Genomic DNA, 17,550 nt, shown 5'->3' on the forward strand with positions numbered 1-17,550 from the left:
CGCCCGAGTCCCAGCCCACAATGGTGTCCCATCCCGTCCCCACCCGTCCTCTTCTAACCTTGGTGATTTCAGTGGGGCTGCAGATGAAATGTTCCAAGAGCACAGATGATCTGTAGGAACATGTCAGATGAACAATCTGGAACTAAATCAATGCTATTCACCAGCTAGCAGATGGTGATGGGCTTTAGCTACTACCATTGGAATCTCTTCATATTCCAGTTGAACTAAGTTCATGTTCCTGATTGATTCCATTTGAAAATTACTTATGGGGACAAAAATAATTTTCCTTACTTGTAAGAAAACATGCAGCGCAAACATTGCTTACCACATAGATTTGCTCTTTCCTAGTAGACCTGTAAATGGAATTAATACCTACCAAGACATGTCCGTCCAGAAGCATCTAAAGTCATTCCACTGGGGCACTGGCAAACAAACGATCCCAAGGTATTGACACACTGCCCATTTGTACAGACTCCAGGAAAGACCTCACATTCATTTACATCTATTTCCAAACAAAATGTGAATAAAAGTAATCACTAGCGTGCTAAACATGAACAAATCAGAAAAAATATGAACATTCTAATGTTTGGTTTTTAGGATAAAATACAAAATCACAGCAGTTTATGTGGCCTGACAAAATCCCGAATATTTAGGTTTTCCTATGCAAGTCAGCCAGAACAATCACAGAAACTCTCTGATGATTAGAAATAATACACGTTACTGTTTGCCATTCCTACATATACTGAAATCAAACTCAAAAGTAACAAAAAAGGGAGGGGCATTTAAAAATTATATCAATTTTCATACTCATTGTGGGCCAGATTTCTGAAGCAAATGCACAAAGAAAAACAAAGGTAAGTGCATAATGAGATTATGCATTATTCCAATGAGATTAAGTTATGTTGTATTTTTTATGTTTTTTTAAATTTTTGTATTTTTAATGTTTGAGTCATATCAGGCACACCTTTGCATGTCTGGAAACTACACCACCATTTGAAATCTGGCCCTATGACCTTCTCAGCAATTACTAACTTTATATAGATTAAAATAAACTCCTTATGACTGCACACAGAGTTTAACTTCATTAAGTAAAGATTATATTTCTATATTTAGGTGACAAATTTAGCACTTTTGGGTAAGGCTAATTTGATTAACTGTGTTAGCTTGGCCTGAGCATAAATAAATGTTTAGTAATCTAAGTGTGGGGTCCTCCCACCGGTGTCCTTTGTGAAAAGCATATGCTTCACAACTGCCTTTAGGAAAAAGCCGCTAGCATTAAATATGGCCCAAGATGAAGCATGACAGTTTTTAAGACAGGAAATGATAAGAACAAGAAATGAGCAAAGAATGACTCTGATAACCTATAGCTGAACACTCATGTATAGAGTAATCAAGAAGTGGATAGGTTGGACTCACTAGGCCTCCAGACAAAACTCCTCGCATGAACAGACTCTGCAGCTCTCAAACCGCATGGAGCAGGGTGGAGGATAAATGTGGGGGGAACATCAGTGGCCCCTGAGCTTGAACAGATATTATAAATAAAAGGTCCATATTGACTGGAAGGCAGGAAGTAAAGCCAGTGGACTATTAGAAACCACTGAAACACAGTTCATGGCCTGTGAACAATATTCCAGCTGACAACTCCAGGGCTCAGCTGTAAACCAGAGGAACACTGCCAATTTAGTTTCCTTATTTTCTTGCACAAGGTCCATCGCTCAATTTACATGGGCTGTGTATGGGAGAACTGAGTATCACCTTTTGGGAACTAAGCTTACTCCCTTGTCCTGTCTCTCACTTGCCAGTAAATTTCCTAGAGATGTTCCCCTATCATGAAAAATGCTTATGTTGGTTGAAACCCAAAAATGGCTTCAGTAAGTTAAAAGCAGAGGAAACTACTCTGCAAGATCTGGGGCTATCCAGGTCCCATTGAAATGAGAAGATTAAAGCATGTAATAGATGTAATCCGAAATGCTGGTAAAGGAAATGCTGAAAACAGTTATGTCTACATCTTGGATGGATAAACTTTCCATCCCAGCAGTGTTGAAAATGTTCTAAGACTTTCCTTGTGAAGAGAGATAGGTGGGGCCACTTTTTTTTCCCTCCTTTTCTTTCACTTACACACTCCAGAAAGTGTTGCTGAGGTCAGATAAGTTATGTACAGTGGGTCTGCAGCACAGACATGCCAAGGTATTCAGTCATCATTTGGAAAGCAAAGAATATGTGTGAGGGTGTTCCTTTTTTTGTTGTTGTTTTTGTTTTATTTTATTTTTTGTTAAGGGGAAAAAACAATGTTTCTTTATGGAAGCTACATATGGGAGTAATTTTTTAAAAATATTTTAACTGCAGTGTCATGTCAGATGTTGTCAGTCAGGATGACCCACAGCAGTTTGAGACTCTCTGAGCTTCTGCATATTATGGAAATATGCAGTACTTTTCCAGGGGTTCAAATCAATTCAAATGAAGATGAAATAGGGTGGGACCTTAAATTCTCACAGAATAGTACAGCGTCATCTCATACCAAGCAAAAAGCTACACATTCAAAAAATCTTTAACCTTTTCTTTAACCAAAGTTTAACCGTGTCCTGATGCTTTTTTTTTTTTTAAAAAGACAATGAAACTATGCTTTGGAACATGTCAGATTTCATATAATGTTGCATGGAAGAAAGCTGAAGTTAAGAAAAAAACCCAACCAAACAAAAACTTTTCATGTGAAATAGAGTCTTCAAACATTCTTTTTCTAAAGCATAGTAATGCCTTGTCATACCACTGTATCAATAATGCCATGTTTTATAACATATATAAGATGCATACTTTGCCCAAATGGGTTACTCACTTAACAGTATTTGAAGAGAGAGAACCATCTCCTTATACTGGTAGACACTATATTTGCAAGTGTGTACTTTGAGATAAACTGTGAGTATGTAGGAAAGTTAAACAAACTGAAACCAAATTCATCCCTGACATAACTCTAATGAAGTCAGTGGAACTACACGAGGTAAGAATTTGACATAGTGTTCCTCTATGCTAAATTAACCACTTAAATCAAAACACTGGCATTTTTTCATTCAAGCTCTGATTCATGTTAAGGCAACAATAAATACCTTCACACAATGTTCCTCTTATTCTTGAATATCCCTTTTGACATATTGGGTCTGTAAAACAAACAAAAGTGAACTTTTAGAATGCTACAGTCCAAAACTCACCATTAACTTATTGTGCAAAACTGATCATGTGAAATATTATCTAGAGTTTACTGCTATGAGAAGTCTGAGTGCTTAGACAGTATCTCAGTATTTTCTGAAATAATAAAGAGATAAGATGGGGCAACTACATAAACTCTATATAGAGTGTCAGCCATTATCCTCTTTTGCTTCCCATGTGTCTTAGCTAGCTAACCCCAAAGTGGTTGTATGATTCCTGCTTCATTCATATAAATTTAATTCATTTAACTTGATCACAGCACATTACAGCCCTATTTACCACACATGGATGAGGAAGAATTCTGTTAAAATATACAGGATGAATTTAACTAAAGATTTGAGCAAACTAGCAGCTTTCAGCATATAGAAATAACAACCTCCCCACATTTCTGCATTCATCAGCTCATCCCTGAGTTCCCAGCTCATCCCACAGTTCAGTCTAATTATCAAGTGAATATGCAGAGACTTCAACCCATTTCCTGATCAACCATATAATTCTCTAGGTCATCAGTTAATCTACAGAGTATAATAACAAGGGCTACTCCCTGTCCTCCCTCCGTTACCACACCAAAGATCCATTTGTTGCAAACATTTTCTTGGGAGCTCTGGGGAACATGCATCTATTGCTACATCATTAGGACTTCTAGATCACTAATTATGACAAACCATGCTAAAGTTACAGACTGTAGGTGTGGTCCCTTCCCTTCAGAATTTAAACTTGTAAAATGTTTTCTATAAAATCCAGAGTTAGAACCTTCTATAGCTACATGCTACCTCTCAAATATTAAGACTTCTCTTTTTCAGACTGAGTAAGGAATGAGGGCTTGATAATAGAAAAAGTAAAGTTATTTGTCTAGCCTGTGCCCAAACTTCTATGACAATAATCTGGACCAACCTCAGAATAGAAAAAATCCTAGGTTCCTGAAGAAAATGAACAGCGTTACCTCGTTCACATGGTGTACATGGGCTTCCCCAAGCAGCACCTAGTGAGGAACAGCACTGGGACTTCAGAGTTGCTCCATTGATATTTATTTCACATCTTCCATCCACTATGTTCTGCCAACAGGTACCCTTAACAGTTTCTGTACAGAAAAAAACCCCAATGCATTGTCATGCAGATTGTTTAGCATTATACATTAATATATTTGCAAACACACTTGAATTTAACCATGAAAAAGAATCATCCTTTCATTATGACTTACCACATCAGATCTGAATTTATCGTTCTCTATGCTGGACTATAGCCTGAAATCATCCCAGCACAGAGCCCTTTGCAAATCCTAGTTTATGCTTATTGACTTTAACAGGAAATCTCTCAACACCATTCAAGATCTGAGTCATTGTATTTATTATGACTCAGATTAGAAGCACATGCAGAAGAACAGGGTAGATGTGAACCCGTTCTAGATCTTCCATTAATCCACCAGATCCCCCAGTCTGGATATGTGATCTTCCCATATAGAGAGTGGCAAGAGATAGCTAAGGATCAGACAGAACTATAGTTCCACAGTTTTTCTCACTGACTAGGCAACAGGGATAAATTCCTGTCCCGCCAGAACAGGTAAGGGAAGAAATTATGAGTCCACAGAGTATCTGAGTCACAGCATTGTCTGTGGCTACTCTTGAGCTGGTCTGAACTGTACACAACTTATTCATGCTCCATCTCAAACAGAAAACTGGCCTTTCCAGAGAGAAGATCTTAACAAGAACATGTCCACCCCTCTTGCAGGAGGAATTAAGTGGGTGAGCATAGTCCTGAAGAAGCAGTCTTAGCATTTCTGTACTTGTTACAAAAAAATTTCCTCTCTCTCTCAAGTTTGACATAGAAGCACACCATGCTCCCAAGTACTAGTCACACTTTATGTGCCCACAGTAACAGTGAAAACACTTTCTTAACATTGTTTCTGTAACATTTTCTACTAAATTTATCTACACAAGTTATTTTAAAATATTTTCTGAACTTGGTGTACAATGTTTGTATGTCAGTGGACATTTTTATCCAGAAAACATAAAATCTTCAGAAGAATAAATACCTATGCAGATGGTTCTGGTTGTATCCAAAGTACTTTCAGGAGAACACTCACAAGCGAAAGAGCCTGGTGTGTTTTTGCACACCCCATTAACGCAGGGGTTAGATTCGCATTCATCAATATCTAGAAGAGAAACACACTGCCATTAGTGCCAGGAAGTGTTAACAAAAATACATATGGCCTTTTTCAGCTTAGGGAAAAATGGAAGCGGCTTTCCTCATGACCACTTTTCCTGATACTCTGTTTTTCTATTATGAAACTCTTCGCAATAGACTAATGATGCATGTGTCCTAATGACACACTACCACGTGTACCAAAACTACATTGAACTTGGAAGCAGCATCTAATTTTTCAGTGACATCCAGCTATTGCCCTGCTTTGTGTGGATGGACCGTGCTGTTTAAATGATCTGATACACATCCTGTCTATGGCTCAAAAACAGTTCAAACTAGGAGCTGTCAGGCTCTGTTCTCCACACAAGATAACAGATTTGTAAAACTTGGTTCTTCTCAAGCTTTTCTCACCCTTGGCACAGTGTGGGCCCAGTGGTAGTAGTCAGTAAGGAGAGTGCTAATATAGACCTAATACAGGCTATTCCCTGAGGTTACCTAATGCTTTCATTCTGGCCTTGTCTCTCCTCATTCCCCTACTTTCCCATATAATTTCTTTATATTTTTTTTTAGTTCTACACATTATATCCTCATTAAGATTCAAAGTATTCCTGGCACAATCTGAGAACAACCCAAACGAATAAAACTAGGATGAAATGGAGTGTTGCCAATTACCTTCACACGTCTTTAGGTCAGGAGTGTATACAAATCCTTTCGGACAGGTGCAGGTGAAACTTCCAGGGGTATTTCTGCATTGCCCATTGTCACAAAGCAGCATGTTCAGCGCACATTCATCAATGTCTATAATGAAAATCAAGAACTTTTTAAGAAAGGAAAGATTTCTGGAATAGAAGCCAGGGTAGAATTTCCCTCCCAACAGCCACATTTCATTAGATTTTGTGTATGTGGAAAGAAGGAGACACAGGGGGGAGAGAGAGAGAGAGAATACTCACACACATGACTTGCACTATTTTTGAAAGACACTGAAAAGATTTCTAGATTCTTTTAGTAGACAACAGGCTTGGAATTTCAAATGGAAATGCCCATTCCAAATAAACTAATACTGAAGATCCCACTTACTGTACCTTCCTTCTTCATGAAAACTATCATCAAAATAATGGAAACAATAATAGTTACATGAATTCAAACCGCACAAATATTACCTAGAGAAAAATTAACATTTTAATTTTGTTATTTAAATAGGGAAAAATAAAAATAGGGAAGAATATACTTTTCTCTGTATATTTTTGTTCACTTTTTCCTGAGCTTTATTCTTTAGCAGGCTGCTTTGCTTTTATAAGAGCTCGTACTTCCTTTCTACACATATTCATAATATGTGACAGCCACACCATGGTTCAAAATAAAGCTGGGAATCACACTTTCATCTTGCCTATATTGTGGAATAGGTCTATGCAGTCTCTGATTCTCTGGACAGCAGCCCCCACAGTCATGAAAGAAACAATGAGAGGATTGGTTTGGAAAGGTTTGCTGGTCATCCTGGTCTTTAAATCACCATTTTTTCCAAGCTGGCTCTGAACTGTCTTAGATGTTATGGTTGACAAGGCCAATGCAAGTCTACACTTGCTTCAGAGGTGAAAAATTTAAATAGAAATGCTAGTGCTTAATTTCAAGAGCCCTTAGGAAATCTTTGGAAGAGCTGTGGTCATTAGAGTGAAGTTGCAAGAAGGTGGCAATGGGCCATAACTGGCAGGTGAAGACCAGGAGAGACCCCGAGAGCAGACAGGAACAACTGGCTAAGTCAGAGAGGCCTCAGAAAGTGTTGAGAGAAGTTGGAAAGACTCAGAGGGTCAGTGCAGCAGCTGGGAACAGCAAAAGTGCTAGGAAAAGCAGGGAGATTTGTAGAATAAAACAGACTGTGTGGGAAGCTTCACAGGAGTTCAGAAAAATTGAGAGAGGGCCAGGTGGAACATTATGGAAGAATGGGAAACAGCTGTGATGGAGCATGGATGTGGGCTGCAACAGGGTGGGCTGGAGAGCAGCTGGAAAGCTCACAGATGGATAGGGAGAAAAGAAGGGATGCCATAAGCTACAGGCAGACACTGAAATGGGACATGGATAATTAAAGCCAAAGAAGCAAATGGGAAAATGGGATGAATTACAGCATGACTTTTATCAAAGATAGATCAATTCCTATTTTTTTAAAAATAAGATAGCGGATAGTTTAGACTGGGATAACACAGATGACTTAAGCTATTTAGGTTTAAGTAGAGAGTACAGAACCCAAATAAAATTATGTAAGCTGGAGATAACAGGAAGGAATTTAAGAACTTTAAGGTGGTTCCAGAGCCGGCTGAAGGACAGATTACAGTAGGGTATATTAAAAAGGGGAGTAATCACAATGGAGAGAGGATATTAGCAATGCCTTTCAGGGATCAGTCTTGGGACTGGTCCTATAAAATATTCATTGCACTGCAGAAATAAAAAATGAAAGGGATCAAAAACTGTGTACAACACTAAACTGGAAGTTATTACCAATACAGAGAATCATGCAAGACTAAATTAATCTTGACAACGTGAATGAGAGAAATAAGATGAAATATAATCACCAATGACCAAAACCGTGCAATTAGGGACCAATAACAATAATATGCTATAAACCAGAACTCATCAGCTGAAGGCTATCGAGAAGAGAAAGCTCTGGATGTAACTCCCAATTAGAGGTTGACTTTGACTGCAAAGTATAACATGTATTTGAGAAAAGATGAATGCACTCTATAATCAGTTTAGGCAGGATATTCCTAGGGGCAATGGAGAACTGCTGGCACCACTATACAAGGCACTGGTCAGACCTCATCAGAACACTGTATACTGGTCAGATCAGTTGTGTTCAAGAAAAGACTGCAGCCTCTGCTTTTATGAAAAGACTGAAAGTGTGGATTTGGATAGTTTAGCCAACAGAGTTTGAGAAAGGATATGATGATTCTTCATAAACACTTTGTGGATAAGTGCTGACATGGTGTTAAGTCAAAGGATAATATTAGTACAACATCAACTGGTAATAAAATGGTCACAATTAAATTTTAACAGGAAACCAGAAGAAATTTCTAATTAGTTGTGCAAAGGAGGTCTGGAACAATGCACCAGTGCAGAAGTGGAAGAAAGGAATCTAAAGGGTTTTAAGTTATGGGCTTCTGATGGGACCATGTAATGGAACAAGACAATTGCCAGAATTAAAATTTGTAACAGGAGTCTGCAGGCATCTGATGGGGTTTTTTACATCCCAGACAGTTTGAGAAGAGACTGGACTGCTACTTAGTTGAATTCTTTTTATCCCATGCCACAGTGCTTCCGCTGGTCACCTCTAAGGAGCGAGATTTCACCTTTTCTGTGATGAAAAATTTGGCTTTAGATTTTTTTCACTTGTACAACACAGGAAATCAGCCCTAGTTAGAGACAACATGCCATCAGATTCTGCTGGTGCTTCCAACGACAATAAATTTTCCTGTGTCTGGCCAGTACACTTAACACAGTTAAACCAGTAGCCCTGTCTGAAAGTTGAAAGGGAATTTTCTCCAAAGTCAGAGTTGGGAGAAACCATGTAAGTCTTCTGTAGCATATGGGATGGCTATCTTGTTATGATCAGTTGGGAGTTTTGCTTAAATTCCCTGCTCTTGGAAGCACCTAGCACACTGGTGATCCTAGATCCCTCCTGTGGTATACTGTAATTGCAGGATCTGGCTTCTTTTGATTTTGAGAAACATTGGTACTGGAGAGTGCATGTTCAGTGGACTTAACTGAACTGGATGTTTATTGCCTGGTTGCCAGTGATTTGAGTCATTGACAGCAATGGTCCCTTACAGCCCCACTGAGCATTGCAAAGCACTGAAATTAAAACAAGAATTCAGCAGAAACATCCAGAAATATCAGAATTGCAACTAACAGATCTGATGAAACACTGAAAAAAAATGTGAAAGAGGATAAACAAGCATCAAACTTCAAAATGAAAATTGGGACATTTCATACCAATGCAGTTTTTCCCAGTTGAATCCACTTCATATCCAGGGTTACAAATACATTTGTATGTTCCATGCAGATTCTCACACCTTCCATTTGGACAGAGATCAGTATCCAGTAAGCACTCGTTAATATCTACACAAAGGTAAAAAAAACAAAACCAAAAAGCAGAGTCAGTTGTTGAGGGGTTGTGGGGGTTAATTCTCCAAACTAGAAAAAGATATATTTTTGGTATCACTAACATTGGCTGCTCCATATTTATAATCATGTAGTTCTGATTAGGGAATTCACACCTAAATATTCACACTCAAGAGAAAAAAGCATCCTTTTCACACTGATTTAAGACCATTTCTAGCCCATAGACATTTAAGAGACTTGCAACTGTAGATAAGAACTGGGATATTAAACTGGGGTCTTACATTTAGAGGCACATGTACTAATACCCCCCTGTATCTCCCGATTCATAGCATTTCCAGATGGCATCACTCTCCAAAGCACAAATATCCCTCCTTTCTGAATGCTTTCCCCTCTCTACTACCAGCAAATATACCAGTGAGCGTTGGCTGACTTAAGAGTTTGCAGTTTCACAGTTCTACGACTACAAAGCTTTTATTGTAATCATTCGCTCCTTCTCTGTAATTAACCAAACGCTGTCAGCCTGGCCTTTTTGACAGATGAAAACACATGAGGAAGCTCAGTGTTCGACATGGCTTTATTCTTCAGGATGATTTAAGTTGAAATGGGCAAGTGACTTACATATATGATTTCTAAGTCAAACAGATAATAACACTTGTCACAAATTTGCCATTATTTTGTAACAGCACCCACATACATTCCACAGCATAAAACAGAGATGGCGCACTGGTGAAATTGCATGCTCCACTCATTTAATCCTAAATTATTCTTATGTGTTGCAAACAGCCATTTGAATAAGCCTTCCTCCCATTCTTTCCTGCCATCATCCCCACCAGCATGTCTAACAAATCAAGGTTATCAAGGTAACACTTTTAGCCAGAACTGCTATAGTTTGAATTACATTAGGTGATCTTACCATTTCCTCCTGCAGTCATGCCAGTTCCACTGCTGCACAGAGCCTGATATTCAGCTGGAAAAAAAATGGAATACTTACTGGAATATTCTTTCTTAGCTCATTGCTTTCAGCATCATCATTTGCAATATGCCAAGTAATTGTTTGAATGAAATAATATGCCTTTCAATTATTCTAAAAACATTAATAGCCTCAGTGCTCTGAACCTGTAAAATATTTTAGCAGATTCAGGGTCTGCATCTGCTCATGAAGACAGATGAGTAAAAACTTCACGTGGTGAACTGAGGCATTTAGGAACAGACATAAACTTCATGCTGGCCCTCCTACACAAATGAACCATAACATATCCACAGCAAGATTCTCCAGAACTCTTATGTCCAAGCCCTTGCTCAAGGTGCACATCCAAAGTGACGAGGAAACAGAAAAAGTTTTCCTATAAATCTAGCCCATATTTAACTCCATTTAGCAGGAGTGTTTTCAGGAGTCCATAGCAGATCAAGGATCTCTTACCCTTAAAAAAATAATAAAACATGTATCAAAGTCTCTCAAATGTCTCAATTACTGCTCAGTGCAAGTTCTTGAGTTCAGAACAATTAATAGAATAAACTGACAGCCAGATCAGCATTAATTGTTGCTGTATAGGTCAGCATTTTCCAATACATTTGCACTTTAATAACAGCCCAAATAATTACACTGCTAAAATTAATAAATATTAAAAATATGTATGGAATTAGCTGTCTTCTCTTTAAGGAAAATCACAGGCAATACATCTCCCAGTATTATCATAACCAGATTATGCAGATTAATATGTACCCCTGCTTGAATCAAATAATTACTGCCACTGTATGTGAAAGCAGACCAGCTCTGGACATGCATCAGCAAAACTTTCAGGCTAGAACAGCAGGAACTTCTGCAAAGAGCTTCTGAGGAGCGCAAAGAGACAAATGTCTTCCTTTCAGGAATTTTTTTCAGTCTCTCCGATACAATGCTCTTCTCCAAGAATTCTTCTCCTTCCCTCCCCCAGTGAAAGCCCAAAGAAATGCTACATTTCACCCTATATGAGATGGCACTTTTTAACAACTGAAGAGGTGGGCAAAATAACACAGGAAAAATAGCTTCCACGTATGTAAATGTTCTGCTAAAGTAATTGAAATACAAAACAGAAGTCAATGATACAGAGTCCAACATTTACAAAAGATTTCAACTCTACTGTACAATAAGAAGGGCTCACTGATATCAGCAGAGGCTGCTGGAAAGGTTCCTTCCTATTCTGCTAACATTTCCTTGGTGTTTTGCTATTCTAAACAACAGAGCATGTTATAAAATGGTGGTCAGCAACTTCCAGCTGAAGAGCTCACATCAGCTCAACCAGCCTGATTTGTTCCAACTGATTTTGTCTCCCTAATGCTTCTCACAAAGCTATCAGTTAAAACCAAGATTTAAAAAATAAATCTAAAATTATTTTTGCCTACAAAGCAGATACCATGTTAGCATGAGATGCTTTTGAACTACATATCGAATGGCATACTTTGTTTATATGCAACAACAAATTTGCTGAGTGAAAAGAATCACTCAGCAAAGTTGGGCTTCAAACTAGCTCCCTGCAGACAGTCGCCTCCATGAAACCAGGGTCTCTATTTACTGGCTTCATGACAAGGACCATGTCAGCATAGGCGTCTTGGAAGAAGTGCTTTCCTAAAAGCAGATTCTGCCCATGAGAATGATTAGGATTGCTTTCTTGCCAGAAAGAAGTTATGTTCCAGAAAACTTTGCTTGGTGGGGATTTTGGTGAGAGACTCAAGTATTCTCAACCACTTAATTGAACATTTGGTTTTGCATTGACTATCCAAAAAGTAGTTACCGTATAAACAATTTCAGATCACTTGAAGGATACAGAATTCAGGCAGCAAACATCTGACTGACAGGTGTACATAAGAATTTGAATATATGAATTATTCAAGACGTTTCCATGAGTAACTCGAGTTCAGAATTGTATTTTTTGTTATCCACATCTATCAAAATAGAGTTTGTTGTTTGAAAATCTGTTTCAATGCATGTAACGACTCTGGACCCAGATACTGGCATTTACTGTTGCCTCAAAAAAATTATCTCCTGTACTCTACCAACATGCAAAATATCAGATTGCTCAAAATATGTAACATGTTATACGACAATTTAACCCTCCTGATTTAGGGTGCAATGTTAATACAAAACTGTATTTTACATTTCTAAAAATAGCTTATCAACATAAAACTGAGATTAGAGTATGTGCCAGTAAATATGCCATACCTGAATTTTGTGCTGGGCAGGGCTGACAAGGCTCCCCAAAGGCATAGTCAGTGCTGGCACAACAGCACTCCGATTTTGTAACTGCACCGGTTAATGGTCTCACACATTGTCCTCTCTTGTAGCCACCATAGCATGTACTTCGCATATGTGTATCTGAGGAAAGAAATCTCTCTTAATCCTGCCATAGCCAACTATACTGCCATAAGTATTAAATGTAGCTCGGGTGTCATAAACACTGTAAAAGAGCTGTCAAAACAAAACATCTTTCACCATTTCCCTATGCTTTTCACCCACCTATACCCTCACTCTACTCAGGACAGGAAATTCGTCTTCGTCATGTTCTTAAGAGTTCAGCCGTACAAACTAGTTACTGCATTTCATGACTTAACATGCATTAGTGAACTACTAGGGGAACAATCAATACTTAACCTTGAACTAGCAAGAAGCCACAGGGAAAAGAGACAAAGTCTCTGCCATGTGACAGGGACATTACTCACTTGTAACTTGACAGGCCCAGTGGCAGGATCTCAGAGGTAGAACCAAGTATACCTCAAAACTCCCCAAAAAACACAGTACTGTGTACTTTATTCTCAGAGTTTGATTTTAACAAGAAGTATTTTCTCTCCCCCTCCCAACCTTGTCAGTTGTCTCTGATTCATCAAAGCTAAAACCAGCACTGGTGCAACACCCTGAATTAAGCCCACTAAGGCCACACTAAAGCTTTTGTTTTCATTTTATACCTGAAGAAAGGTGGAATGAGAGAAAAACTTGCATAAGGAAAAGATCAAAAAATATGCTGCCATTAAAAAAAAAAAAAAAAAAAATCTTTCTTTGCTCTTGTAAAAAACAAAGAAGTCAGTAATGCTATTCCAGTGCACAAGATTTAAAATGTTTATCTTTTCAGGTCCAGGGGTGACATTCCTCACTTTTTAAAAACTGGCCCATAATGGCTGTCAGACGCATTAGAATTTTCAAATCAAAAACTTCGAACATCTTTCACTTGTAGAGAAAGTGGAAAAATTGATATGTCCTACTTTACAAAGAAGTGAAAGAGTAATTAAATTCTTAAGCTTAGTGACAAATGAAGAATTTTACATTGACAGAAACGGGGCAAATTCTCACCTACTCAAAACTGATACTGCACTACTCACTTCCAACAGCACTATGCTGTATAGTCTACCTGACCTTGTGATTTGGCCCACACATTTTTTCTCTTTAAATGCAAAGGAAAAGAAAAAAAAGAGCAAAATGGGCTATTACAGTAAATACCCCTGAGCTATTAGTATCCACTAATATATAACTACCACCCACCAATCCATGAAAAAACAGTTCATTCTACACTCAAACTTGATCTGTCCATCAGTCTAGCATTAATGCCTTAACATTGGTTAATTGTGACTTGCTACACATTAAACTTGTCTTACCAACACACACGCGTCCATCCAGTCCTACTGCAAGGCCAGGGAAGCATTCACATCTGAAAGAGCCATCAGTGTTCACACAGCGTCCGTTCATGCATATTCCAGCTGTCTCACACTCATCGATGTCTGTTGGAGAACAAAATGAGCTTTATTAGAAATTAAATTACATAGTGTTCAATGCCTGGCTGAAACTTGCATTTGTGCAGCTTATTTTCAATGTATCCTATAAAAAATATCAAGTGTAAATGGAAACTAGTTCAAGTAAAGGTTTTATTAGGAATAATGATAAATTCATTCTGTGACATGGAAGAAGAAAATGCAAAATTCAGGAGAAATAAACAGAACAAAACAATCTCACGCTCTCCTTGCAGAGCGAAAAGGGACTACATTTTCCTAACTTGTTCCCAAGAAGTAAGTATTCCTATTTAAGGGTCATTCAGGCAAAACGGAGGAAGGAGGAAACTGTGACTGCTAAGACAAAGGACGTCTGTAGTGTGTAACAGGGCATTCCCTTGCTGTGTTAACAGTTAGTTCATGCTCTAAGATATCAGTCCAGATAGCAAATGGAATCTTTCACCCCTGCTATGAGGTGTCTTCACAGGACCACCAAAGAATTTCCCTTCCTCCTGCTCCAGGTTCAGTTTTTGGAAGCATATCTGAATCTCCACAGTCAGACCCTACCCCACACGTAGCGTGTCTCTGGTGATCTGCATGACAATTGGCTTTTCCTATCAGATGCTCATTACGGCCCATTTTATAAACTTTCAATGGACAGACTGCACTTCAGTCTTGAAAGGAATTTGTTAATGATTTGAGCCCTAAGCAACAAGTTACCATCTTTGCCCAACAATAGTACATTGAACAATAAAGCCCTTAGCAATGAAATACGAGAAGGAAGCCCTACAATATTAGACTACCACAAAGGGATGTTAAATTAGCAAAAAAATTATATAGGCTGCATATCCTGTTAATAGTAAGATCATTCTCTAGACACAGAGACCATGCCATTATTTTATAAGTGATTAAGAAAAGGAGTGTTTAAAATATTGTTTGGAAGTATGTATAACCTTTATAAAATAATCACTTCATAACAACTCTCCATAATATATACAAGAGACAGTGTGTGTGACAATTTCCTTTTTTCTGACCTTAAAAGGGCAAATTGAGAGTGAAACACCTCTGTGTTTTACTTAGCTTGTGTTGTTTGGCATAAAACATGGCTTGTATGATCCAAGATTCCTTTTTCAAACTGCATTTTAAAATAGAAGTTATATTTAAAGTACATGGGCTCAATTCATTTCTGCTTCATCCTGCAAACTTTTGTTCTGTTTCAGACAAATCTTAAATGCTTTTCCCACTTTAAATTTAGTCCTTACTCAGTGTAAGTAAAAACAGTTGGGACTTCAAAACGCACCCATACTATTTAACAGTGCAGATAGTTATTTTGTTAGACAACACTGAACTCCTTTGACAGATACAAGTTCTCCTAAAAGGAAAAAAAAAAAAAAATTAACTTTCTTTTTTTAAGGTTACTTACAGAAACAAAAATGCAAAGTTACTTTTTTTCCTTTTCCTGTAGTTCATTTTTAAAAAAAGATTTTGTAAGCTAGTAAGGGGTGAAACGTGCAATCCATTTTCTTTTGCACCAGTTTACAAATGTGTTGAAAATACTGTTATAGATGTTTTACAGAAAGGTGAAGTGGGTCACTTAGAATTGCGCAGATCAGCTCAAAACCTGGCTCCAGTAAAGATGGGGTAAAAAGCCTCTGCTTTTAGCAGGGCTGAGATTCCACCCAGCAAATCAACTGCACATGCAGGCATAAAGTCCAAATTTCTAACCTCGACAAGGCTCCGCTGCCTTCTGTGGTAAAAGTCGCCATCTGGACAACTTCAAAAATACTCGCTTTTCCGCTTTTGCCAGAGTACCTCATCCTGGTTCTGGAAAACCAACTAATGGACTCATTCTCCATGTCCAATGAGTTTTTGCCTTTTCTGCTTAGCTTGCTCAGTAGTGCCAGCTGGGCACACTAAGTCCTCTAATTTTAACCAGGAAAAATTTACTCAGACTACTAAACTGCCACTTTCAGTTGCCTTGCAATAGCTTTCAGTTTGGGGAATTTCTGTTTGGTCTAAAGACAAAACAATGTACGGAACAGAATTAATGCTTTAAACCTCTGCTTGCCTGATGTAAGTATTTCTGAAAAACCATCAGCAAAAGAAGCTAATGGTGAATAAGTTTACTATGTCTTGTATTACAGGGAATACACAAGACTATGGTGTAACATTCTTTTTTGGCATGTTACTTCATAAAGCCCGAGTGGAATTTTTTACCAGACAGCCAAGCACATGCCCTGTACTTATACTTAAATTCCAGTTTTATGGAACTAAGTGTCAATTACAGTATCCCCCATTTTGGGTTAGAAATTCTTCTTACTAGTTCAAAATTCAGCTTAGAGTGCATCAAATGAGATGTTTATAGGAGCAATGTGTTGCACACTGCAATTCTTATAATCCTTTGTTGATCCCCTAAAGAGTTTGGCATAAACACATGTTCAATTCCATATTAAAATTGCTCAGGCAGGTAGCCAATTTGCTGAAGAAATGTCATTTTGTGCATACACAAATTCCCAATATGCATGAGCACAGACTGCTTGTGCAAGCACGAGGTTAGAGTTTAAGCTTCTGTAAGATCTTAATGCATTCACTTCACAAACAAATTCAGGATATGCAGTGGGAACAATGAGTGTTTCAAAGGCTAACCATTCTGTAGGACAGAAGTTATTTACTCTGTACATGTGGTGTGTACAGAAAGGACTCAATAAGGATAAGCACTGAAATGTACAGGAAAAGACATTATTAAAGATCACTCTTTTAAACTTTTAATAACATGACTGGAGACATTTACCAGAGAGTTGTGCTCTCTGTAGCCACTACATTCCTGGGAATTATTTCATAATACTTTGGGCAAGTGGAAGAAAGGAGACAAACATGAAGTTGGGAAAAAGTGTAATTTGGGTGTCAAGGTCTCAAAATCTGTTTTGATTTTGACCCAATAGCAATTTTAACACGTAATGAATGTTTCCATGCTCATTCATAGAGAACAAGGCTTACTGTAAGTGTTGAAAAGCAGTGGGAGAAATCCTTCATATTACTATAAGATCTGTTCCAACTTTCAGTAGGATCAGTTGAGTTGCCTGCAATTTTGGATAATTTTCAAATATTCTTCCTTTGATGCACAGAAGTAACATTTCTCTAGGGCCAGAAACCCCTTTTTGGCTGTATCCATACTCCTGTTTAGCCAGGAGGCATGTAACAGAGGCTGTGAAGTTGAGTATCATTGGTTTTTAAGTAGTCTGAAGCAATTTACATACCATCTTCTTGGATGGCATTTCAGTGCACAGACTGATGTTAAAAAAAAAAAAAAGGAAAGAAAGAAAGAAAGAAAAAATACCAAAAGATGCTCAAGGCAAAAATCAA

The 17,550-nt window shown here is 38.0% G+C and overlaps 1 protein-coding gene across 1 annotated transcript in view; it reads right to left on the minus strand.

Annotated features, from left to right (window-relative positions):
- The window catches only part of FBN1 (fibrillin 1), a 158,971-nt gene that overhangs the window by 60,214 nt on the left and 81,207 nt on the right, over nt 1-17,550 (minus strand). Inside the window, exons 16-24 of the mRNA XM_069798288.1 lie at nt 14,077-14,199; nt 12,653-12,805; nt 10,367-10,420; nt 9,325-9,450; nt 6,016-6,141; nt 5,234-5,353; nt 4,145-4,282; nt 3,102-3,152; nt 377-502 (exon numbers count right to left, since the gene is read on the minus strand). Coding sequence (XP_069654389.1) covers nt 377-502; nt 3,102-3,152; nt 4,145-4,282; nt 5,234-5,353; nt 6,016-6,141; nt 9,325-9,450; nt 10,367-10,420; nt 12,653-12,805; nt 14,077-14,199 — 1,017 coding nt within the window. The remainder of the gene's footprint in view (nt 1-376; nt 503-3,101; nt 3,153-4,144; nt 4,283-5,233; nt 5,354-6,015; nt 6,142-9,324; nt 9,451-10,366; nt 10,421-12,652; nt 12,806-14,076; nt 14,200-17,550) is intronic.

Source organism: Haliaeetus albicilla, chromosome 12 (assembly GCF_947461875.1).
Source record: "Haliaeetus albicilla chromosome 12, bHalAlb1.1, whole genome shotgun sequence".
NCBI lineage: Eukaryota > Metazoa > Chordata > Aves > Accipitriformes > Accipitridae > Haliaeetus > Haliaeetus albicilla.